We start from the raw sequence: 26,376 nt of genomic DNA, 5'->3' as shown, positions 1-26,376 counted from the left end.
ACCTTTCTGGGTAATTGATAATCGCCTATTAAATCCTCACGCAGTATTTTTATTTGCGTGGGGTTCACTTTCTTTGTAGAAGTGCTCCAGATATTTTTTATCGTAATTAGGGGTGTTCCTATATGAAGTATTACCCATACTATTAAATCAAAAACTGGTTTATTTTTGGCATAGTATTTCTTTTTTAGATGGTCACGGCGCAGCACGCAAAACTGCCCCACTTTATGGTTATGGTCATGTCTATTCTTGTTAAGTTTTTTCAACAATTTTTCTTGTCTGTTGAAAATAAATTCTTGTGTTTCATCATGTAATTGCTTAAAAGGAAACTGATAATCCTCAAATCTCTTGGATAAAGATTTGGGGTCGAATGAGAAATTAGGTCTAAATAAATTATCATTTTGCACTATCCCACCTTCAAAACCATACAAACTAAGGTAATGGAGGTTATAGGGACTTAGCTTTGTTCCTATTAATTTTATTGTATTTACTATATGTATTACTGTGCTTAATGCTGTTTTAATTTTTACTTCTGCGGCATGTGCCCTTGCAATTCGCACTAAATTTTGGATTACTTTAATCCTGTTTTCGATATTTCCGCGCGAAGCACTTTTATAAGCAGCACTATCCAAAAATCTTGAGCCTATTTTTCTTAAAAATAAATGACTTTTTGAATTTTTGATGTTCTTGCCGTTGTCGGCCCAAAAGTTTTTGACATGTCCATGCAATAGAATGTACTGGCTTATGCCATTCTCAATGTCTTCGTAGTTTAGGTCTGGTAGGTAATGCAGTGTAATATACTGGGTGGCAACATCCATAAAGACAAGTATTCCTTTTATTCCATCTATTTTTGATTTCTTACTAAATTCTAATATGTCCATTGCCACCACAGTATTTCTAAATTTATTATTTCTATTAATTGAGGTTAATCTCTTTAATCTTAAGTGATTATTTTTGGATTTTATGCATGTACAACATAAGCCTATATGGGCTTCAATTATTTTCCGCAATTTTGATTTATATTGTACATAAAATGTAGATGTTATATTATCACGAACCCTTTTCACCCCTGCATGTACCATATCACGGTGCATACTTCCAGCAATATAGCCATAAAGAGGGTAGGGTAGAATTAATAAATTTTGCTTATACTTTAATGTCGTTGGATTGACGTCATCTGACAAATTTTCTTTTATTTGTAATTGTATAAAGGTAGACTTTTCAAAAATTCGCAGCCTTTCAAAAGTAGCATTTGCATTTGGTAATAATATTATGCTTTCTTCATATTCGGTGTGACTTTCAGTTTTATTTGACAGATTTTGTTCATTATCATGGGGTTGATTTAGAAATTCATTTACTATTTCTTTTCTCATTTTTTCCCTTTCTTCCCTGTCAGGTTTTTTATTGAGTTGTTGTTCAAAATGTGCCATTTTGTCTGCCATAGCCTGATTTGAACTATGTCCTATTGTACTGTGTTCTTGTGTATTTAATAGGACTTCAGAAAATGATTTTTTTGTATCAATGCTTATCCCTAAATCCTCAGTGTTTTCAACATTTAAATTTATTTTTGAACTCGTGTTAACATTTTGTTCAATAGGGTCAGGAGTCAGGGGATCTATATTATTAAAATTTATTGATTCATTATCTGCAAGATTACTTATTGGATTTTCTATTATATTTTGCTCTTCGTCAGGCAGAATTGGAATAGGATCATTTATAATAAATTGTTCATCTATGGGCACAATATCTATTGGATTATTATCCTCAATTGTTATAGGAATTGGGTCATTAAAAAGTTGTTGATTTTTATCTGAGTCTGTATCCTTAATCCCTGAATCAAAATTAACATTTTGGTCATCAATTTGATTTGAGCTCTTTTCAACATGTGTCTTATTGTCTGATGTCTCGGGGACAGGGATAGGTATACTAGTACTTTCATGTTGCACATTAATATTTTCTTCGGACGGATTTTTAGCAGGGACAGGAGGCAAAACTTGTTCTAGTAATTTTTCTGCTAAAGCTTTTGATTCTTGCAATTCCTTTTTACTGGGCTTTTTGGTTTTATCCTTTTTTGCCCTTTTATTGCGGGTTGTTAATTCCTCATATTTCTTAAGAACTTCGTCAGCTTTGCCTCTAGTTACTGCTAAAATTTGTACATCCGTGTCCTTGTTTATAAAGTTTTCTTTGTCCCTAATAATGGGTGCTGCATCAAAAATAGCAAAATTTTCCCCTTGATATACAGGCTTTATTTCCTCCACCTGAAAGTCAAGTCTTTCAGTAGCATGGGGCATTAAGCGGCTAATAAAATCGGCCAGCTGTTCGTCTGTCCGAATAGATAGAAAGGAAACCATTTTTCCAAACCAATAGAGAATTTTTTGACTCAAGTAATCAAGCTTACTCTTACGATTCTCAATTTTCTTGTTTCTAAGGATCTTATAACATGCCACATTGTCTGTCAGTATTAATGTCCTTGTACCTTTGATCTCCACCTCAAAGAAGGTGAGGCCCTCGTATATGGCCAGGATCTCTAGGTACACTATACCTGTGGTCTCCATAACTTTGGGGGCCACGGTTTTTGAGAAAAACCCTAATATTTTTCCTCTCACATTAATATCATTTAAATTATTTTTCATGCTTTTTTCGAGGAACGTATAAACTTCTCTGTCACTGACGTCTAGATTCTGAACTGTCTTTTTATATTTTCTCTGTTTTATTTCAAAATTTTCTTTTACTCCCAAATAATAAAAATTGTCATTATTAACAAAAATTATAATTTCAGAGTTGGAGGATTCGGTGAACCGCTGGTAGAGCAAGTTCTCGAGGATGGATCCGTCCTTGCTTGACAGGTAAATTATTCGAAGTTTATGTTTCGAAAACATTGAAAAAGCATAGAATAGGAATGTCTGAACGTATGGATTATTTAATGATAGAGCCCCTGCTCTAAGTAGATTTATTTTTTCTACAAATATTTTATTCATTTCTTTTTTAGTCCTTACAACATCGTCAGATGTGACTTCCAAGAGATAGCTTAATTGTGAATACATTGTAAAATTATTTGAAAAAATTTTATACCAATTTTCATATGAATTTGAAAAATCTAGTTTTAAGAAGATTGATATTTGATAAAATAAGTTTAGATAATCTGATTCTTTAAAAAGTACCCCTATCTCTTCATGGCCATTAAAATATGCTTTTAGTTCAGCAGGCATGTCCATAAAGTTAGGCAGCTCGGATTGAAAAAGGTCTTTAATTTCAAATCCTAGCAAGCTGGAACCTATGGCATGCTTGCTGGCGTCAGTATATAACATCTGAAAGTCTATATTTCTTGCTGATTCATTGCTGAGATTATCAGATGCAAGTATTTCTTTGATTTTATTGAAGTGAAAATCGGCTTCTTCATTCCAGTTAAAATTCCTTACTTGGGGGAACAAAGCATTCATATGTCCATGGATAGGTAGGGGTAAAAGTGATCTATAATATTGAAGATTTCCTATAAATGATTGAAGTTCTTTTAATGTTTTTGGAGCCTTTAGTTGCATTATATATTTGACTTTTTTGTCAGGGATGGTAATCCGTCCCTGGCCAATTTCGTAGCCAAGTACAACTACTTTATCTTTGTTTAAGTCTGTACAGAAAGTACATTTGTCCAAATTTAATTTTAGATTTAGCCTATTAAGGCGGGATAGAAAAGTTTCTAGCTTGGCGAGGTGGTCCTCGATGTCTTCTTCATACCATGAGAAGATTGAGAGGTCATCGAACCAAACTAGCAACAATTCTATTATGTCATTAATTTTTAAGTCATTTAAATGAATATTGGACAATATATAATGCAACAAAAGGCTGGGTGTTCCTGCATAACCGGTAATGGCCCTCTTAAACCGGAAACACCCAAAACTGGTTACAATGCAGGAAACTCCCGAATCAAGAACTTTTTGAGATAGTTTAAGATTATAAAATGCATTTTTAATATCTACAAAAGTCCCATATCTTACTTTAGGTAGCAGATTTTTTAGCGTATTCATCGGATCCATTGTGATCGATGATACGCTGTAAGGAATACTAGCATTTACCCCCCTAGAGTCAATGATTATGCGTGGTGGCGCCTGTTTATCCTTACGGCTCGTAAGGAAAACAGGTGACCCAAACTGCTGACTGGGTGGGGAGCATTCTATAATGTCCATTTTTAAGCATAAGTCTATGAAATATCTAAGATGGAGCGTATCTGTTAGGGAGAGATTATAGATTTTAGTATTCTTATCATAATTTTCAGGGCAAGGGAAATCCATTTCTTCAATGCTTTCCCCAATATCGAAGTTGTGGGACGCCCCACTTTCAAATTTTAATAAAAGATTAGCTACTCTTTGTTTTACATTTTGGTCCTCTATGTAGCTTAATTTTCCTAATATTTGTTCTAAGGTTAATGGTGGTGGGGGTAGTGGCGCAGTCAACTCAATTCCCTCTTTATTATCCCCAAAAATATCTGCTATTTCTTCGAGACTTAATTCATTTTCTGGTTGTATTGTATTTACTCTATTTATTTTAATAATCTTATTTATGTTAACATATGTTTTATCTTTCTTAAAAACATCAACTTTAGAGCGGGGCTTTATACGTTTTTTAGCACTATTTTAAATGGTATTTTATCCAGTAATTTATTTACAATATTTTTTACTTTATTCTTAACATATTTTATTATATTTAGGATGGGTTTAATTAGGTAATCGTGCGTCTTTGACAGAATATTGGAACCTTTTTTTATTTTATTAAGCTGCTCTTTAATTCCATTGTTTCCTCTCAAGACAGCGATTGATTTAATTGAACCCATTTTAGGTGCTTTAAAACCTTTTAATTCTAATTTTTTGTCTGTTTCAGGTTGGCAAGGCAGGAGAGAGATCAGAAACCCGCCTGGTTTGATGATAAGAGGATTTTCTCCTACATTTTCACAGTACACCGCGAGTTTATTTTCCCCTGTCCTAGTTATTGAGTACATTTTATACTTTATTTTAATTTGAGTATACATGTTTGAGAGGTGTGGGATAAAGTGTTCTTGTTTTGGGTCTTTATCTTTGACTTCCAGTTCTATTAGTTTTTCTTCTCCCTTTGCTAGTTCTAATTTTTTGATATTGACAGCAAAAGGGTTTTTTACCTTCCTTCTGTTAGGATTTATTTCTATATAGACCTTTTGCCCCTTTACTTGCATGCCTATATTGCAAGTAATCAAAAATGGGCGTCCTAATAGGCAAATATTCTTTTCTTTAAGTACATGGAAGTCCAAGAACACTTTTCCTACCCCTTCAAACTCGACCCCTAGGCGTCGGGCATCAATGACGCTTATCGCTTTGCCTTCTACTGAAGACAAACGGTAGGCTGAACAAAGCTCCATCTCGTGGTAATTAGGTAGCACTTTTAGTAAGATATTTTCTGACACGCAGTTTACTGCGGCCCCAGTATCAAGTTCAAAAATTATTTTGCTGCCATTAATTGCCACGGGAATTTGGATCTTGTCCAGCACGCCTAGGTGGCTTTGAATTGTTTTAATTTCGAGATTTGTTTCTAATTTGTCTATATCTATTATATCGGTTGTCCTCTCAGCCAGCAGTTGCAGGAAATATCTCCCATTGGGTATATTGACATATAGGAAAATTATCGTCAATAGTCCATATGGAGCAAGATAATTTCCCAACAACATGGCTGTGATCACAATCATAATAAGTGTCATAATTTTATTTTGGTTGGGGTATTCGTGTAAATAACTCAAAAACGATATCGTTTTTGCGATTTTTACACGATTCTCCAATGATAATTCATTTTTAAAATAATGTTTCTTATGTTTTATTCTGCTTTCAGACTCATCATCAGGTTCTAAAAATGACTGCTCAATGTTTCCGGCTTTATGTTCTTGCCTAGCAGACGCTGCATTATCAAATTCGTCCAGGTAAAAACAGCCGCTAGCGATAGTTTCAACTTCAGTCTGTTCGTCTGTTTTTATTTTATTTGCCATATCTATGTTGGCTATGGTTTGATTGATATTCAATAGGTGTTCTTCTACAGATTTATCTCCCCGATACTCGAAATTTTCAAATATTTTTTCTAATCCGGATTCGGAGATTGATGGAGGATTTTTTTCATCCTCATCTGAGCTAAAATCGCTACTGTCTAAGTCACTTAAGTCTGATATAGGGTCTTTGTCACTGTCTAATTCTATTTTTTCGATTTCGGCCATGATTTCAGCCCTAGTTAGTCCTGTAATATCTGTTAATAGATCGTTTTCATCTATATCATATTCAGGGGTATCTTCCATTGAAGGGTTTTCTTCGGAAAGAATTTTTAAGTCATTTTCTTCAATAGATTGGGTATCATCAGAATTACTACTAACATTTTTTATTTCTATTTTAGGATATAGCGTTGTTTGTTCAAGTATGGTGCTATTGGCTTTATTTTCGCTCGAAATGGGTAAGTTGCTACTATTGCTGTCATTAATTGGTTCATTTTCTGATTCTTTAAGCTCTTGTAGTTTTTCGGATATACCCTTTTTTACAATTTCTTTGACAGGTATGGTTTCTGTCAAATTGATATCTAATATTTGGTCCTTATTTATACTATTACTATTTACAATATCACAGCTGTTACCTTCATTTAAGCTGCCAGGGGCTGCTGATTTATTATTTACAGATTCATCTTGAATATCATAATTAAGTGGGATATTTACAGGGTTATTTTGTTTGTCTTTATTGGTTGAACATTCCAGTAATTTAATTTCTTGATTTTCATTATTTATTTCTGTTTTTAGAGTGAGTGTAACTGCCACTGGAATGGATATTTGATGTTTGTTTATAGCAGGTGAGTTTTTCCCTTTGTCAGGGGCGCCGGGTATTTCCCAAGAGTCCGTATTATGTATTTTATTGATTTCTTGAGAAGTACTCGGCGGCCTTAGCCGTTTTTTTCCGCTGGCAGTGGTAAAGTACACGCTGCCAGTGGATGATGGCGTCTCGTTATCCCATAATGTAGGCATCTAGGGCATTGTTCTTGGGCCGGTGTCACATTGGGGTAATAGTGACAATCGGCACTACCATGGGTGTCAGAATTACATAGTAGGCAAACGATACGATTGGCCAATTCCTTCTCTTTTTTCTTTTTGTCCCACCATTCCCCATTAGCTTTCCTAATAGCAGGGTCTGGGTGTTTAAGACAATGTTTGCTATAATGTCCTTTTTTGCAATGTTCGCAAACAGGTTTAGGTTTTGTAGATACATCTTTGGCATTTTTATCATTTTGTTGTCCTTTGTTTTTGCCATTATCTTTTGGTGTCTCTTTTTTGGCTGTTAGGGAATTTAGGCGATTTTTTCCTAATTGATTAACATTCCCGTTTTTCTGTTTTTCCATCCTTCTTTTTCTGTCCACAGCTGCATGATAATAGCTGCGATTATTGCTAAACCAGTTTAGTATTGTCTCTTTTGTGCAATGTGGTATATTTGTCGTTGCCAAAAATGCAGATTGCAAATATTGCGGTACCAGATAAAAACACACTTTTTCTCTGAGTTTAGCCATTTGATTTTCGTGGGAATTTCCCGTTTTTTGCAACATTGCAGCTAGATTTATGACAGCTTTGTTAGGTCTGTCCTCGTCCTCTGCCGTTATCCTATAGGTGTGGAAACGCCTTTCGTAATCCTGTGGCCCAAGTATTTCGGCACCTATGGTAGTTAGGATGGCTTTTACAAAATCCTGTGCACTTAGCACATTAGGATCTATTTCTAGCATGTCCAGTTTGTTCCTTGATTCTGGGTTAAAATAGTGGATTATTATGTTGTTGTAGGAACTATGGGTGAATGGTTTTATATATGTTTCTAGATATTTAAAAGTGTTGAAGAAAGTAAAAGGATTTGTTTGTTCCCCGTATAGATTGGGTATTTTGCCAAGATATTTTATTTGGCGAAAAATGCGCTCATGTTCTGCGATACCCCATACTAGATTGTTTGGGATAAGTTTCATGATTTTTTTAATATTTAGATCTGTATGGCTGGGTGAGTCTTGGAGAAGGAGCCTCAACTTATCCATCTGTTCAGAGGTTAGTTTATTTTCTAATAAGTTCATTTCGTTCATTTCCTCTCTATTTCTATTATCTCTATTGTTAGAGGATGTTCGTCTGTCCCAATCTGATTCCGTATCAGATGAACTGGAACTTGAACTTGAACTTGATGTTGGACTATTACTGTCTCTGTGTTTATTCTTTCTCTTTGGCATTGAGAAGTTTTTATCGTCTTTCCTTCTGTCCTCTTTGTCGCTATCGCTTTGTTTGTCTTTTTGTTTGTGACGGTGTTCATGATGTTTGTGATGTCGCCTATCCTCAAAGCCATGAGGATTGAGAGGATCATAGTGTCTGTATTTTTTATCTTTGTGTTTTTTATTTTTATGTTTTTCTGAATAATCGCTAGATTCAGATTCATATTCTGGTGGATCTGATGATGGTTTATTTTCTTTTTTATTTTTAGGCTTTGCGCCTGTTTGTTCTTGCTTTATTGTTTGTATATTATGCTCTATCTCATTTTGGGGGTTGAAATGTAATTGTGGCCTATGCAAGATTCTATTTCTGCGTCTGTTATTTAAAACAAACATGGCTGGAATAGTGTGAACCTCAGGCTCAGTTTGAATTCGAGGTATTTCCTCAATTTGATCATTTATATTTTCTAAGTGTAAATACTGCTGTTCAGTATTATCTAAGTTAGGTTGATATTCAGGGTTGTATGGTGGAGGATTTAATACATCCTCGTCTATATTATCAATAATATTATCTTCCATTTTCAGGACATATATTCGAGGCTATATTCGAGGCTAGAAGAAAACGATGTTAACTCTGACTATGGATATCTAGCGGTAAGACTTATTTAGTGGCTTTATAGCCCTCTCCCCCCCTAAAGGAAAAGTTAAATCTTACCTGGGTTTATCCGGTAACGGAACCAACTTATGGGTCGCCTCCGGGTTCCAGGGACAAATGCAATCCTTTATCACAGAACCACAATCTCTCACCAATGTCTCCTTTCCAGATCAGCGACACATTAATCCCTGTTTTGTCAAATATATTTAACCTTAGAATGGTGATATTATTCTACACCGATCCTAAACCCAAATATATTTAAGGGATAATCTTTGCCTATAAGCCCTATTCCGAAAATGGCATTAAAATATTATTGATAACTTTATACTGTTATTTTATTCTAAGAATCCTTTTATTCCTAGGTAGCTAACTCTGCCAACACTTTTGGACTGGAAGGATCTGTTGTGATTACTAGAGCCATGCGAACACAGCTACAACATTCCGTTCCGCTGCCTACAGCCCCGTGAGGCGTGAGATTCTTTGTTAGGTACCTTTGTCAGGTAAGAAAATCACTAGGTCTAGCTAAGAACCAATCTTCCAGAGTATTAACAAAGCAAAACTACCTTTAAGACGTGAACTTATTCAAAGTTCTAATCCGAAAATGTTAAATTGTCCGAATAGATAACGATCTCCAACTTTCCTATACTTCAGAAGCTGGGGGAGGATACAGTTGTTAGTATCGGCCGTCAGATAGCGTGCTATCATCAACCGTTGGTAGCCGAGCCACCACTGTACCTTCCCTGTGTTATTCCTATTTAGCCCCGTAGTGACTTGCGACTTGCTGGTACCTAGTACCGCGCTATAGGAGTTCTCTTCAGAAGAAAATTTGGAGATAACTATCCGTCCGGATACCTAAGCTTTTAGGCCCTAAGGAGGCCCTATTCTTAAATTTATCTCAATTGACCAACACCAAAATGATATTCTATAATTTATTTAACAAAGTATTATGAATTTATCTAACAAAACTTTTTACTTTTTAGGTGTGTTCCAAATGTAAAATCCTAAGTTTGAGCCGCCAAGACTCTCAAGAAAATTCCAAAGAAAGAGAAGGGAGTCTTCCCTTAAATTTTAGAAATTTCAAATAGAGTTTGTGTGATATATAAATTCCGTGAAACGACTGACTTTTTCTCTCTTCCAGGTTCACTTTTATAGGCCTGAGACCTATGCAAAAAGGAGAGACAAAAAGAATGACTTTTATTTTTGTGTTGATTTCATGTTTAATTAAAAATTGGCGACCTGATTTTTAAGATTTTGCATTTAATAGTGTGGGTATAATTCAACTAAATCTCAATATTCATTCCATAAATAAGATCACATTTTATTTTATTTTACATCAAGAATACATTAAACTATTGGTTTCGAATTAGTTTTTTTCTAATAATGTTTTTTCAATATCTTCTTTAATTTTTACAGATTTTCATTCTTTTAAATTTAGTTTTTTATCACGAAACCTCTAATTTTATGATTCTTGTGTTGTTTTACTAATCTTAATTTATATTGACAATATTTGCTAATAATTTTTTAGCTGTACTATGACCATTCTATTAAAAGGGTCATGTTCTCTAATATTATCTTTTAGGGTCTTCGTTTTATAGATCTTATTTCCCCATTTTAATAGATAGGTCTTTATACAAGCTTTTTTACTTAAAAGTTATATTAAATTGTTTTAAGTTTGTCTAATTTTGATAATATTTTTATAATCTTTGACTTTCGCTAGAATAAATGCATAATTTAAGGTATGGGTTGGCTTTTTCCCAGTAAAGCTACTCTACAAGTCATTCATAGAATCGGTTTAGGGGAAAAGGACGAACCAAGTATATGTATATTTTACAAATTTTCACACTTTTGGGACACCCTGTGCATGATTTAAAAAAATGGTAGTTTTTGCCCCTTTTTGGGGAGAAGGAGTCGTTTTAGGACCATAAACCTTTTCTGCATTATTTTAGAACTTTGTAAGGCGCATCTTTTGTTATATATGCATCATCCGCCTCCGGCGAACCGTTTTGCCGGTATTCACCGCCAAAGGCGGAATTTTCTACGTTTTTGCCGTTCCCGATGTTTTAATTGGCAGTTTTGGGGAGAAGAAGTTGTTTTATCAAGATCACTCTGAAATACTTTTATTTAGGCAATTTAATTTACCACATTTCTTATTTTTGCATCATCCGCCTCCGGCGAACCGTTTTGCCGGTATTCACCGCCAAAGACGGAATTTATGACGTTTTTGCCGTACCCGATGTTTTGATGGGCAGTTTCGGGGGGAAGGAGTTGTTTTATCAAGATCACTCTGAAATACTTTTATTTAGGCAATTTAATTTACCACATTTCTTATTTTTGCACCATCCGCCTCCGGCGAACCGTTTTGCCGGTATTCACCGCCAAAGACGGAATTTATGTCGTTTTTGCCGTTCCCGATGTTTTTAAGCTTAGCTATTATGAATGTTTTCATTCTTGTTTATTTTATATAAAAGATAAGGATATAATTTTATTTCAACAAAAAATATCACACTTTACAACAATCTTAACAAACGAACAACTGATTTTTCATGGATCTGAATTGAAGAAATCTAAAAATATTTTGTTACCCCATCCCTTCCTCTAAAAATTATGACGATCCTTAACTAGAAATTGATTTTTTTTTAAATATATTTTATTGGAAGAGAACATTTTACATTATTTTGAAGAAACTATTTCTTTTTTTTCTTTGCTGAATTTTGTTTAGTCACCTTTTTTCTTTTATTGTTTTTTTTCAAATTAACTTCTTTTCCAGTTTGGCTGTTTGATGTAAATTTTACCAAGAGCGTGTTTGAGTCTATTGGAATGAAGGCATGGAGAAGCATAGTTTGTTTTATAGTGGAACATTGTTGGAATCTTTCTTCGAGCCATAATTTTTTTGCTTCTATTTGTTCTTTGGCAACATAAAACAGTTTTATGTTTTTAATATTTTTTTCACCATAACTAAATAACTCCTGTGGTGTTAAAATAAAGTTTCCTGATGGGGAACGCATGGAATGAGAATAGGCTGCTCTCTAGTGACCAAAAATCTTTTATGTTAACTTACATGATTTTATTTTAAGAACATACCATTTGTTTTTAGTTTAATTTTCAATAAGAATGAAAATATCTTTAACGGATATTTATGTAATATATTGGAATATGATATTAAATTGTAACCATTCACATTGGCATATATTATAAATTTATATTATAGAGTAGCTTTCATGTATCCAATTATTATAAACCCGCAAGCATGGCTCAATACATAGTGCATCTGCTGATAGGTTTGAATCTCAGTCTTAACAAAAGTTAAAATGATTCCTACTGTTGCACAACATAAATAGAGTAGGGATAATGCCTTGGCCCATAAAAACTCATTAGCATGCACAGTTCAGACTTCTCAGGAAAAGGTTTTGCAACCTAAGGGTTAATTGTCTGTTGGATGTTACTTAACCCAATGTCCTAGGATGATGCTCTGGATTCTCTAGATGATTACTTAAAAATTATTTAGTTATTAGGAGAATCATGCCCTAACAGGTATAATATCATTATCATAAAAGAATGTTCCTTAATAGTTCCTCCTATTCCATCATAACTCCCTTTGCCATGCGCAGTTGCAAAGAAGTGCCACTCTGCATCTAGACCGAAATCTTCTTTGTGGTTGGCAAGATTGCAAAAATTTTTAAAATTTTTATACTGAGCTGAAAAAAAATAAAAAAAAGTAATGATAAAAATACTAGTTTCCATGGGTAGTAACAAGCAAACTATATGAAAAATGAAATAATGAAAAATGTTTGTATTATTTACATTTAGGAAACTACTATTGATTTTTTTGAGTATAACAATACTCTTCACTATTATTTGCTAAGAACATTAACAAGGATATTATCAAAGAGATATCTTTACAATATTAGAAAATCATTTTTATAAAAAAATATAAGCAATATTACAAATAAATTTTTCCTTCAAGTTAAATTTACCTTTGCAACCATCTGAGAAGTAGAACACTTTTTTTATATGAGGATATTCTTTTTTAATTTCATTCAGAACTACCTCCTAAATTATGCTCAATAAATTCTGAACTATAGGAATAGTTATTTCTCGCATCGTATTATAAACGGCTGTCTGCGGATATAGAATGTACAATTATGAGATTAAAACTAGTTTTTTTAGCCCCGAGGTGACGAAGTCACCGGCTAAAAAAACTAGTTTTAATCTTATGATTGTACATTTCTATATTCGTAGAAAGCTGGATATAATACGATGCTAGACATAGTTTTTTCATATGGATGAGAACCGGTTCCTATCCACCGGATTCGAATGAATACAAGAAACAATAATTACTTCACTCGATTTTAATGATGTATATTTGGTGTGAAAACTAACTTTAAAATTTTATTTGATAGCAAATTAAACTAGATTATTCTAAAGCAGAGCCATTGGTTTTTATTCTAAAATAAATATTTTAAGTGAACACAATTCATTCCTGAAATGAAAATACAGCAACCGTGTTGTGTTCTAATTCATCACTGATAACTGCAAAAGATCTTGTCACTTTAACTCCATTTTCATCAGTACAATTAAGTACCCAGGGATGTATTGTTGACTGTGACCTTTTAAAATTGATAACAAATTTAAATGAATAAATATTTACAATCAAAGTTTCATTCAGACATACACATGGACAGTTAAAGACGGCTAAAAACATAAAATTAACTGTAATGCTTTAAATTAAGGCACACACTGTTACACGAGGACGTCCAGGGGGGGGGGGGGGTAAAGGGATGATTACCTCTCCAAACAAATTTGGGGATGCTATAGGCATAGGAGTAGGGAAAAAGTTTGTGTCGTGCTTCGGGCACCATATTCCCTCCCCCAAAAACAAATTACCCCACCCTTAAAATTTTTATCCCCTCCCCCAAATATAAAAGCTTATATGCCCTTGCTGTTACACTTCAGTTTACAGACAAATGTATTGTTTAAATTAAGTTATTCCCTGTTCCAGTGAAATGCTTGTGATGAGTTCTGGACTACAAATGCGTAGTTTTGGCTGGATTAAATTGTATAGGTCACATTAGATAGTGAGTCATAAATTTTCATTTAGATATGAGGAGGTTTATCATTCTTCAACACTATAATTAATACTAGTAGCTATGCCCCTAGAGACCTTTTATGTTTCAGGGGGGGTAATTTTTTTCTCGGGGTAGGTACCTTCCACCAAAATAGCTAAAAACCTTCCTGAGACCTATGAGTAGCTACCCTGTAAAGGAGAATCCATTCAGTTCAGCAGTTAACAATATCCTTCAGTAGATATGAACAAACAGACATCTTGTTACTTTATTATAGGTACTAGTGGCTTCGCCCCTGGCCTCTAGGGGCTGTGCCCCAAGAGGTTTAATTACATGTTTGTTCTATTGCCTACCTAGCGGAAAAAATTCGTAAAAAATATATTGGTGTCCAATCCCCCTAAGAAAATAGCCTAAAACCACCACAGGACCAGTAGGTATATTCCATGAAGAGTAGAATCCAATCGGTTCATTAGTTACCAAGATCTTTAGGAATGGATAGACAGATAGACATCAAGCTACTTTGTTTTATAGATATGATATAAGCACACTTTTTTTGTCTAAAATATGGGTTATACTTTTGAAAAAATACATGAAAGGCAAAAAGACAGAAAATGCTGCTATACACTAGCAAATATACAATTGCCTAAAGTCACCAGCAAGGATAGCCTCATCTTCTTTTAATGTTTCTTTCTTATGTTTGAAAAAATTTGTTTGTTGAGAGGCAATATAACTATGAAGTTTCAAATCTTGTAGGCTACTTATCAAATGATCAACAAAATCATCTACTTCTAAACTTATTTGAATAATATTTGATCTATCAGTGTTAGTCCATTGCCAGAATGTAATAATTTCAATTTCTTCTTCAGTAAAATGATCTTTAAGAGCTTGAACTTCTTGGGAAATATCTTTGGCTCTGCATACATTGCACAAATTCTGATAACAATTATCACTTGGCGAGTTACACATTAGTATTTGCATGTAATGTCTGTATGAAAGTTTATTAGTATCAGATTCAAGATTCAATGGATTAGAATAAAGTAGTCCTGAACTTTCAAATAGGAGTTCGACATTGTTGTGTATGATACATACGCATACATTATGAATGCCATTAGCATTCGTAAGAATAACTTCTCTTGGTTTTAACTGGTAAAATTTCGAAATAGATACAACGTTGTTTGGATTGTCTTTTAAAAACTGCTCATGCAGTTCATCTACTCTAAACAAAAGCAAGCGTTTTGCTTTATAAACATATTCATCATTTTCTTTAACTTTTATTGTATCTCTTCGACCTAAAAAAAAACATTTTTACAGGGTTTATATTAGAGTTGGCAATCCGTCTAATTTTTGGACCAAATTCGAATTCAGATTCTTCAAAAATCCATCCAAAAATAAAACTGATTCTCTGCGGATTCCGGATTCTAGCAATATTTGCAGCTGTCTATCTTTAATAGGAGCTGAGAAAATCACATTTCCCCCATAGCATTACAGACTGACGGACAGACAAAAATTATTCTTCTAGCTTCAATAATAAGAAAATGACAGCCCTTGAAAATTTAAAATAGCAGAGATTTTGTTGCAGAATATAAAAGATAAAAATATAATAAAATAAAAATATAAAATTGCTGGATATCCAGCCCAACCAAAGTTACCCCACCCCCCGCCCCCCCCCCCCCCCATCCCTTATTACAGTAATTTTCAGTCCCCAATGTCTAATAAGATGCTGTTATAATACTTTGGGTACCACAGTAAATTTACAGTCCCAAACATTCAGTAAGATGCTGTTATAATTATGCCCCCTCTCTTAAAAAGGACCTATAAACAAAGGTTGTTAAATAAAAGGGTGAAGGAAGCGAAAATTGACTTTGACTCACTTTTTGTCAGAAATTCATTATAAAACAGGTGACCTGCACAAATTTGTTTAGCCCTCTAGCTCTTATAGGAGCTGAAATAATGGGAGAGGGGGTTGTTGAACGCCCCCCCCCCCCCAGACCTGTTAGGAGTCCAACTTTAAAAAAATCTTCTTTTTTAAAATGTAGTAAATGAAAGCACCATCTAATGATTATACTTTACCTGGCAATTCTCTGGATATTCCATCAGAACGATAAAATTCTACGATTTTCTTGATAGTTTCTTCTGGGAGTTTTCTTCCCTGTCTTGGCATTGGAGATGATAATGAACCTACAAAATTTAAAGAAAGAACAATTAGTTACCATTTTCATTCTGCAGATTCTTTGCTTTTTTTATCATTCTTATGCCTGCTTCTGGAAAATGTTTTTTTACAGTAGACACTGACCATTCACTTGGCAGACTTGTCAAAATTTTCCATTTGTCATTCATACTTCCCAGAGGAAACTTTTCTTGAAATCCCTAGCATAAATACAATTTTAACTCTTAATAGTCAGAACGCCCCCCCCCCCCCCTCCGTTTTTTTTTCTATCTCATTTTCCGTGTGTGAAAGATAGAGGGCTCTATTAGGAGCTGAGATTATAGGGAGGGTAGGGGGAATTGAACGCACCCCCCCCCCCCTCCCAACCAATTATTGTCTTGAAAGGAGCATGACTGTTAAGAGATAGTATGCAATGCAGAATATCGATTTAAAATTGTATGTAACATGCTTTTAAAAATCAGATGAATAGGATGGTTTTAAGATTCAAAAAGTTATTGTCAAAACAGGAAAAAACAGCATGTTTTAAATGGACGTACAAACTTTCTAATGACAATTATAGGGTTTCTATGCTTTTGAAATTATACCTAATTGTTGTTGGAATTAGCATTAAAAGTTTGAAATTGATAGGTCAATTCTGACATGTTTAAATTAACAAAAAAAAGTTATACATTATTTGCGGATGGATGAACTGACTGTAATTATAGAAAAGCTTTGTAAGATTTTAATATTTGAGTCACCTTCAAAATTGCATTCAAATCATCTTGAGGGTCAGGTAGTTTAACATTTGCCACTGTTTGAATGGTTTCTTTTATTTTGTTAGCAGCACTTGTCACTTTGTTTTGTGCATACTCGGCACTAATTCTTCTTTTGTCCCATGGGGAAACTCCAAGTGTTTCTAGAATTTAAACAAAAATGACAACATAACAGATGGACAAAACAATGTGTAGATTAGATGGGCATATGTCATGGAAATCTTCACTAAAAATTTTAACTGTGTATCTGTAATAGGAGCCAAGAAAATCACATTTCCCCCACTTTGTCTCAGACAGACAGACAGACGGACGGACATTTCGAATTATAGAGTAGCTTCGCTACTAATAAAATAAACGTTTCCCCCACTTTGTCTCAGACAGACGGACGGACAGACAGACGGACAGACGGACGGACAGACGGACGGACAGACAGACGGACAGACAGACGAACAGACGGACGGACAGACAGACAGACGGACGGACGGACGGACATTTCGAATTATAGAGTAGCTTCGCTACTAATCAAAATTTCAACTGTGTATCTTTAATAGGAGCCGAGAAAATCAAGTTTCCCCCACTTTGTCTCAGACAGACGGACGGACGGATGGACATTTCGAATTATAGAGTAGCTTCGCTACTAATAAAAATTTCAACTGTGAATCTTTAATAGGAGCCGAGAAAATCACGTTTCCCCCACTTTGTCTCAGACAGACAGACGGACAGACATTTCGAATTATAGAGTAGCTTCGCTACTAATAACACACTATACTTCCGTCTAACTTAAGTTTAAGGTTTGGCTATGGAAAAGTAATAAAACTATAAATTATAAAGATTTCTATCCCAACATACCTAAAGCATTTATAATTGGAGGTGTTTCCATTAGGTCAAAAGATGGCGATTCCTGAACTTTTTCAACATAATCATCATCTTGAGCTTCAATTATTTTTCCAGCAAGGACCATTGTTTTGCAACGGCAGCACAGTTTTCGTCCAGGAATAAGGCCAGGGTATTTTGTGGCATCATTTAAAGTTATTTCTACTAACCATTCACCAGAAACTACGCTTTTGTGTATAATATACGGATCACTACAGGTTTTTTGCCAAAGAGAATAAAATTTCACAAAGTCAAGATAATGTTTATTACACAGATAACGGCAACATTTGTTGAATTGTTCATTTTTTGCTCTTAGCAAAAATAAATCATGGTCTTTAATATATTCTGTCCCTGGTGTATCACAATTTAGAAAAGCACATATTTTTAATTCATTCATGATCATTTAACCACAACACTTTATAATAAGTTTAAGATTGTTTATTTTTTTAGTTTGAGCTTATTTTCAACGGACCTTCTGATGTGTCAATTAACCGTCACCGCGCCTGTTTACATTGACGCGCTAATAAGGTTGTCTGCTAATTTGAACCAGAACCAGTTTTTTAATTCACCGACGCTAGTAAGCCATAGACAAAGTAGAAAATAATTGGACAAACACAAATATTTTTCTACTTTAAACTTCATCTTATTATTTTTATCTTAATTGTTAAAACAAGAAAATAAGTGAATATTTTATTAAAAATATTTGATATGACATAAACTATATAAAGCACGTCCAATTGTAATTCATTTTGACAAAAATCAGTTGGACGTAAAAAAAAATATACTTCACATGAAATTTAGTAAATTAAATTGCCTAAATAAAAGTATTTCAGAGTGATCTTAATAAAACAACTCCTTTCCCCCAAAACTGCCCATCAAAACATCGGGTACGGCAAAAACGTCATAAATTCCGTCTTTGGCGGTGAATACCGGCAAAACGGTTCGCCGGAGGCGGATGGTGCAAAAAAAAGAAATGTGGTAAATTAAATTGCCGAAATAAAAGTATTTCAGAGTGATCTTGATAAAACAACTCCTTCCCCCCGAAACTGCCCATCAAAACATCGGGTACGGCAAAAACGTCATAAATTCCGTCTTTGGCGGTGAATACCGGCAAAACGGTTCGCCGGAGGCGGATGATGCAAAAATAAGAAATGTGGTAAATTAAATTGCCTAAATAAAAGTATTTCAGAGTGATCTTGATAAAACAACTTCTTCTCCCCAAAACTGCCAATTAAAACATCGGGAACGGCAAAAACGTAGAAAATTCCGCCTTTGGTGGTGAATACCGGCAAAACGGTTCGCCGGAGGCGGATGATGCATATATAACAAAAGATGCGCCTTACAAAGTTCTAAAATAATGCAGAAAAGGTTTATGGTCCTAAAACGACTCCTTCTCCCCAAATTTACTTTTTTTTATTTTTTTTTCAGCTCAGTATAAAAATTTTAAAAATTTTTGCAATCTTGCCAACCACAAAGAAGATTTCGGTCTAGATGCAGAGTGGCACTTCTTTGCAACTGCGCATGGCAAAGGGAGTTATGATGGAATAGGAGGAACTATTAAGGAACATTCTTTTATGATAATGATATTATACCTGTTAGGGCATGATTCTCCTAATAACTAAATAATTTTTAAGTAATCATCTAGAGAATCCAGAGCATCATCCTAGGACATTGGGTTAAGTAACATCCAACAGACAATTAACCCTTAGGTTGCAAAACCTTTTCCTGAGAAGTCTGAACTGTGCATGCTAATGAGTTTTTATGGGCCAAGGCATTATCCCTACTCTATTTATGTTGTGCAACAGTAGGAATCATTTTAACTTTTGTTAAGACTGAGATTCAAACCTATCAGCAGATGCACTATGTATTGAGCCATGCTTGCGGGTTTATAATAATTGGATACATGAAAGCTACTCTATAATATAAATTTATAATATATGCCAATGTGAATGGTTACAATTTAATATCATATTCCAATATATTACTTAAATATCCGTTAAAGATATTTTCATTCTTATTGAAAATTAAACTAAAAACAAATGGTATGTTCTTAAAATAAAATCATGTAAGTTAACATAAAAGATTTTTGGTCACTAGAGAGCAGCCTATTCTCATTCCATGCGTTCCCCATCAGGAAACTTTATTTTAACTCCACAGGAGTTATTTAGTTATGGTGAAAAAAATATTAAAAACATAAAACTGTTTTATGTTGCCAAAGAACAAATAGAAGCAAAAAAATTATGGCTCGAAGAAAGATTCCAACAATGTTCCACTATAAAACAAACTATGCTTTTCCATGCCTTCATTCCAATAGACTCAAACACGCTCTTGGTAAAATTTACATCAAACAGCCAAACTGGAAAAGAAGTTAATTTGAAAAAAAAACAATAAAAGAAAAAAGGTGACTAAACAAAATTCAGCAAAGAAAAAAAAGAAATAGTTTCTTCAAAATAATGTAAAATGTTCTCTTCCAATAAAATATATTTTAAAAAAAATCAATTTCTAGTTAAGGATCGTCATAATTTTTAGAGGAAGGGATGAAGTAACAAAATATTTTTAGATTTCTTCAATTCAGATTTATGAAAAATCAGTTGTTCGTTTGTTAAGATTGTTGTAAAGTGTGATATTTTTTGTTGAAATAAAATTATATCCTTATCTTTTATATAAAATAAACAAGAATGAAAACATTCATAATAGCTAAGCTTAAAAACATCGGGAACGGCAAAAACGACATAAATTCCGTCTTTGGCGGTGAATACCGGCAAAACGGTTCGCCGGAGGCGGATGGTGCAAAAATAAGAAATGTGGTAAATTAAATTGCCTAAATAAAAGTATTTCAGAGTGATCTTGATAAAACAACTCCTTCCCCCCGAAACTGCCCATCAAAACATCGGGTACGGCAAAAACGTCATAAATTCCGTCTTTGGCGGTGAATACCGGCAAAACGGTTCGCCGGAGGCGGATGATGCAAAAATAAGAAATGTGGTAAATTAAATTGCCTAAATAAAAGTATTTCAGAGTGATCTTGATAAAACAACTTCTTCTCCCCAAAACTGCCAATTAAAACATCGGGAACGGCAAAAACGTAGAAAATTCCGCCTTTGGCGGTGAATACCGGCAAAACGGTTCGCCGGAGGCGGATGATGCATATATAACAAAAGATGCGCCTTACAAAGTTCTAAAATAATGCAGAAAAGGTTTATGGTCCTAAAACGACTCCTTCTCCCCAAAAAGGGGCAAAAACTACCATTTTTTTTAAATCATGCACAGGGTGTCCCAAAAGTGTGAAAATTTGTAAAATATACATATACTATTGTCCCAAAAGTGTGTAAATTTGTAAACTAGGCACATACTATTGTCATCAGTCAAACTATGTATTTACATGACAGTTTTTAGACACTTAGAAATAAAATAAAAAATTATAAAAAAATAACAAAAATTTTAATTTTTTTTTGTTGAAAATACAGGGTGTCCAAAAAATAGGAAAATATTGATCTGGTCAGAAAACACTATGGCCAAACATACTTAGACACTTAAAAGAGTAATTTGAAAAAAATAGCCAATTTGGACCAATTTTTAGCTCTACAAACGCAAAAATCACATTTACAGGGTGTCCAAAAGTGAAATTTGACAACCTTATAGTCCCGGGTCCTCCAAACCGCTATATACCACATATGCCCACAGATTAAACACAGTATTTAAGCCAAAAAAAACGATTTTTTTCGGACAGGTATTTTGGGTATTGCGCTAGATATCCAAAATACACTTTTTGTTGGACACCCTGTAAAACTAAAGTTTTGGCCAAAATAACACTATGTGTGCTTTTGACATGAATAAACGATCATTTTGGTGTATAAAATGTATAGGTTGGATGAAAGATTGATGAAAAAAATAATTTTTAAAATTGTGAAAAAATGGAGTTTTTTTTTAATTTTTGTTACCTACCCTCATAGATAGCTAGATATCTAGACATCCAGGGACTCTGAAACTTTTTTTTGGCCATCCAGCATCCTTGAATGACCCAACGGACCAAAATATAGAGTATTACCAAAATCGGAGAGGTCGTGCAGAAAAGTGGTACATTTGGCAAATAATGCACCATATGTAACTTTATACTTGTAAATTCCCTTGTCGGATTGTCTACAAAAAACATTCTAGATATTAAAGCATTACAGATAGACAGACAGCAGGCAGACATATTAAAGGCATAATAATTATACAAGTTCAGATATATAACTACCAGTGTGAGGGAGAAGACATTGGACTGTAAATTACACTGCAAACTAAAGTTTTATAATCACGTTATTATATTCGTTGGTTGATTCAACCCCTAATTGAAATTTACAGAAGGGGTAATTTCGTGAATGTACATTCATTTATCGGCCATTGTCTTATCCCTGATTATTTCCTATCTAAAGCTATCCCTAAATTGTCCTTAGCCTCTTAAATATTTCTAAATCCTAACACAAATACCATTGCAATTATGTGTCCTTGTGTAAATATAAAAGCTGTGTTGTTTATGGAAAGTTTAATTCTTGTTAATATTTTGTCCTAATTAATAAATTAGATGCAAATGCAGCTTCCCGCCAAAGTGTTCGCACAAAAAAAAGTAAGCTCTGTTTCCCTTATGGATTTAATGTTTATTATCAGAAACATAAGTATGTTTTTCGCATAGTAGCTGTATTTTTCATGCTTGAACGTAAAAGAAGTATGAGGCTTTGATCAGTATATGTATAAAACCGTTGATTTATTCTATCCTGTTTAAAACACTCCCCTCCCCCTAAATGATTGTTGAACCTGTAGAACCCATTCAATATAAAGGTTATTATCCCTGCGGGGGTCATTTTGTATTTAACTAACCTAACCTAACAACAAGAATGAAATAACTGTTTAAAATTGTTATTATTGAAACAATGAATACTACATCAAAGATTATAAAATTTCATAGTAATTTTAAGTAACTTACTGTGTTGTATGAACGGATTTTACACATTTATAGAGCAGCTACGCTACTTCTTTGTAGTTTTTAAGGACGTCCAAGCTTTTTTGAGGACATTTTGGTAGTTTTAAATAAACTCTGGTAGAAATATTAATTTATTGTGTTGACATGTTTATGAGAATATCAAACTAATTAAAAGGGATTTATTTACACTAATAAAACTATAACAAGGGTGCCAACATTCAAAGTAGCGAAGCATAGATGTACAAATAATATTTTACTTGTTAAGACCAGCAAAGTAGACGAACGGACATTGAGACTTTAGCGTAATAAGTATTTATTAGTAAAATTATTCTATATAAAATAATTATCATTTTTCGGGTATAGCCCCTTTCGGGACATCGCCTCTTAAGGGACGTTTCGGCACAGTATTTTCACAGTAGCTTTTGATAGGTTATTTTAGGTTAGGTGATTGCCCCGCTGGGTTATTATTATAATCGCCTCATAAGGAGCGTTTCGTCGTATTTTCACAGTAGCTTTTGATAGGTTATTTTAGGTTAGGTGATTGCCCCGCTGGGTTATTATTATAATCGCCTCATAAGGGGCGTTTCGTCGTATTTTCACAGTAGCTTTTGATAGGTTATTTTAGGTTAGATGATGGCCCCGCAGCGTTATCATTATAATCGCATCATAAAGGGCGTTTCGTCGTATTTTCACAGTAGCTTTTGATAGGTTATTTTAGGTTAGGTGATTGCCACATAGTAATAGACCTATGAACAAAGGGAATCTTAGAGAAGAATCATTATTAGTGAAAGAAATGTTTATTCACAAACATTATTAGAGACTATGATATTATATTTCTCACTGGAAAAGTAAAAAAAACGGATACTCCAACAGACAATTGGAAATATAAAGAAGGTGAGCATCGTTTTTAATTAACTAAAATCATGTCTGCCTTTCTAGCTTCGAACAGACAAATTGATTGAAAGATTAGCTTTAATGCTAAACTACTACTATTAAATAGATAAAGTTTACAACTTTACAAAAGTAATAAACTATTATTAACAAGAAAAATAAATTGCAATTTTGGAGATTTTAGGGGACAAACGAACAGACACACTGATGAAGAAAAGGATTGATGGCTAAACAGACATCGTTTACTTTGTATTATAGATAATGTTACTTTTAGTAGAACAAAATATCAGTTAACATCGTAACCTCACTTAAGTACTAGAAGCTAGAAGCGCTGCCGCTAAACGGTCATGGTTATCAAGAAACAAGGATGACAACATCCATAAAAGTGAAGCTCTAAAATGGTAGGACAAACCAACATTAACACTTGTAGTGTGTCAGAACTGAAAAAGCAAAATATAAATGTTTCAGTCTTAACAAAATCGTAAGTAAATTTGTAAAGTAAAATCAGATGAATAGAATAATTATATCACATTAAAAATTTTGTTAAAAGAGTTAAAAAGCAAAATATTTTAAGTTGACTTTTTGGTAACAATTGGTCTAAATCGTACCTAACTGTTATAGGAATCAGCATGCAAAGTTTAAAATCGACAGGACAATTGTAACATGTCTGAATTAATGAAATAAGGTAAGTGTTCCGGACAAACGGACGTACAGACCCTAATTATAGAAAAGCTTCGATTTTAAGAATTCCCCTGAAAGTTACCAACTCCACCTTGAAAATGAATAGTAAAGAATTGTCCCTAAACTTTGTCTCCCCGTCAGCACTTTCTATAGTAGTTTCACAAATCAAGATCAAAAGTTATTTTCTTCTGTGGTTCAGGGATGTAGGGAGGGGACATTGGACTGGGATATATTCTGGTGCCCAAAGTTTTTTTTAATATCATTATCCTATTCGTTGGCTTAACAACTTTTAGTTAAAATTGGTTAGTTTTAAACCATTGAACTAATAATTCTACAGAATGGATATTTTTGTGTATCGTCATTTAAAATGTATATATTTTTGTTTTGTTTATTTTCCTATCCCTTTAGATACCTGCGCTTAAAGGTTAGGGATATAGACAGATAAATACAGTAAAGGAATTTAAGATGATATTGTTGTATAGTAATATCACAGAGAAAGCGTCGATTTGGAAGCAGCTTATATCGCCTATAAAAAATTACGTCATAAGTGCAAATGACCAATTAGAGGCCAGTATACATTATAATTGACCAATAGTACATTTTACTGGCCTATAATTGGTAATTTTTGATTCTTGATTTGTCATGATTCTTGAAAATAGAGAAAGCATGAAATTTTTTGGTATATTGAAATAAATTTAGGAATTTTTTAATGATTTTCAAAAATCTTGTTTAAAATACAAATACTTAATACTTAAATCTCATAAAAATATAAAAAATCTCTTTTTTCATATAAATTATTGATTTTAATGTTTCTTTTTTGGTCAATTTTCAAGTCTACTATGAATAAAATGATAAATATTTGCGTCACTAGCAATGAAAAAGCCAATTACCAATACAATACAAAAAATATTTCCACAAAAATGTGAAAATATTCGATTTTAATTGGTCATATGGAAAGTACTGTCAAATACATAGTACTACTTTTTTTTGTACGTTTATCCAGTAAGAACACCAAAACAGCTTTAGAGGTAAATTTTTGTGTAGTCTCAAAAGCTTTACTAAAAAATGCTTTGTTAAAATGTATGCACGTCTTCAATAAATTGTTTGATTGTCTGTTTATAATGTCAGATGGACAAAAAGGAATAATGACAATGGAGACAGTAATATAAAAACAGTCACACAATTTAAATAGCCAATTTAATGTTAAAATCATTGGTGGAAAAGTTTGGACACATCCATTATCCCCTCCATCCCTATTTCTGGAAAATCAGGGATCTAAAGCGAAAAGACAATGAACGATAAATTGATATACATTCCAATCCAAACGATGATATACAAAATTACCCCTTCTGTAAATTATAATTGGTGGTTTAACTCAAATTAATTGACCAACCAATAAAAATTTAATAAAAGACCCAAAAGTAGTTAAGCCAACGAATAAGAGAACCTTATTTTGAAACATTGTGTTATAAAAAGCCCAATGTCCCACCCCTACCTGCTTAAAAATTAAATTTTTAATATACTATCTTATGTCTTTCTAAAGTCTAAAGTACACGAACTATACTCTAAAAACGAGATTTATGTATCTTAAATTAAAGCCTTTAACTAAGACTAATATTTATACAAAATCTTAAAATGAAACACTCTCTTCATGAATATTAGTATGTTTATTATATAAAAAAACTAAAATAGCTTACACAATAAAGCTTCATTATGTCAACAAATAATAAAGTTCTGCCAAAATAAACCAATTTTTTCAAAAAAGTAAAATAATTGATTTTTATCAATATATTAACAGGCAATCTTGGAAAGCAAAAATACAAAAATTCAATTTACAATCAAGTAACTCGCCTTTAGAAGCTTAAAGAAAGCCTGAAACTATTCAAAAAAATTAATTAGTGGTTTTATTTATATTGCAAATTTATTCTTATGACATATCACTCTATAAATTTACTAGCGGCTTTGCCCCTAGCCTCTAGGGGCTTTGTCCCAAGAGGTAATTAAAAAAAATTAAGTACCCGTACTAAGGTACCCCCACTACTTTCTGTTAAAAAAAAAAAATTAAGCACCCCCACTAAGGTCCCCCCACTACTTTCTATTTAAAAAAAAAACGGGGA

At 33.4% G+C, this 26,376-nt stretch overlaps 3 protein-coding genes across 3 annotated transcripts in view; 1 reads left to right on the top strand and 2 right to left on the bottom strand.

Annotated features, from left to right (window-relative positions):
- LOC145324592 (synaptogenesis protein syg-2-like) overlaps positions 1-26,376 on the bottom strand; it is a 164,152-nt gene that overhangs the window by 121,448 nt on the left and 16,328 nt on the right. The window lies entirely within an intron of this gene.
- Positions 7,552-10,154, top strand: LOC145324361 (uncharacterized). Its single transcript, XM_080166966.1, has 4 exons — positions 7,552-8,062; positions 8,800-8,868; positions 9,232-9,369; positions 9,850-10,154. Exons 1-3 carry the CDS (start codon positions 7,934-7,936, stop codon positions 9,334-9,336), a joined length of 303 nt encoding a protein of 100 aa, XP_080023092.1. The 5' UTR covers positions 7,552-7,933; the 3' UTR covers positions 9,337-9,369; positions 9,850-10,154.
- Positions 15,877-17,812, bottom strand: LOC145324041 (uncharacterized). The gene is made up of 4 exons (XM_080166669.1): positions 17,701-17,812; positions 16,837-16,994; positions 16,143-16,299; positions 15,877-16,110 (listed from the first exon to the last, which is right to left on the bottom strand). The coding sequence occupies exons 1-4, from the start codon at positions 17,810-17,812 to the stop codon at positions 15,992-15,994; spliced, it is 546 nt and encodes a 181-aa protein (XP_080022795.1). The 3' UTR covers positions 15,877-15,991.

This window comes from Acartia tonsa, chromosome 7 (genome assembly GCF_053477335.1).
Source record: "Acartia tonsa isolate MP-2025a chromosome 7, ASM5347733v1, whole genome shotgun sequence".
In the NCBI taxonomy this organism is placed as follows: domain Eukaryota; kingdom Metazoa; phylum Arthropoda; class Copepoda; order Calanoida; family Acartiidae; genus Acartia; species Acartia tonsa.
The sequence above is the reverse complement of the archived record's forward strand: the minus strand, read 5'-3'. Positions and strand labels throughout refer to the sequence as shown.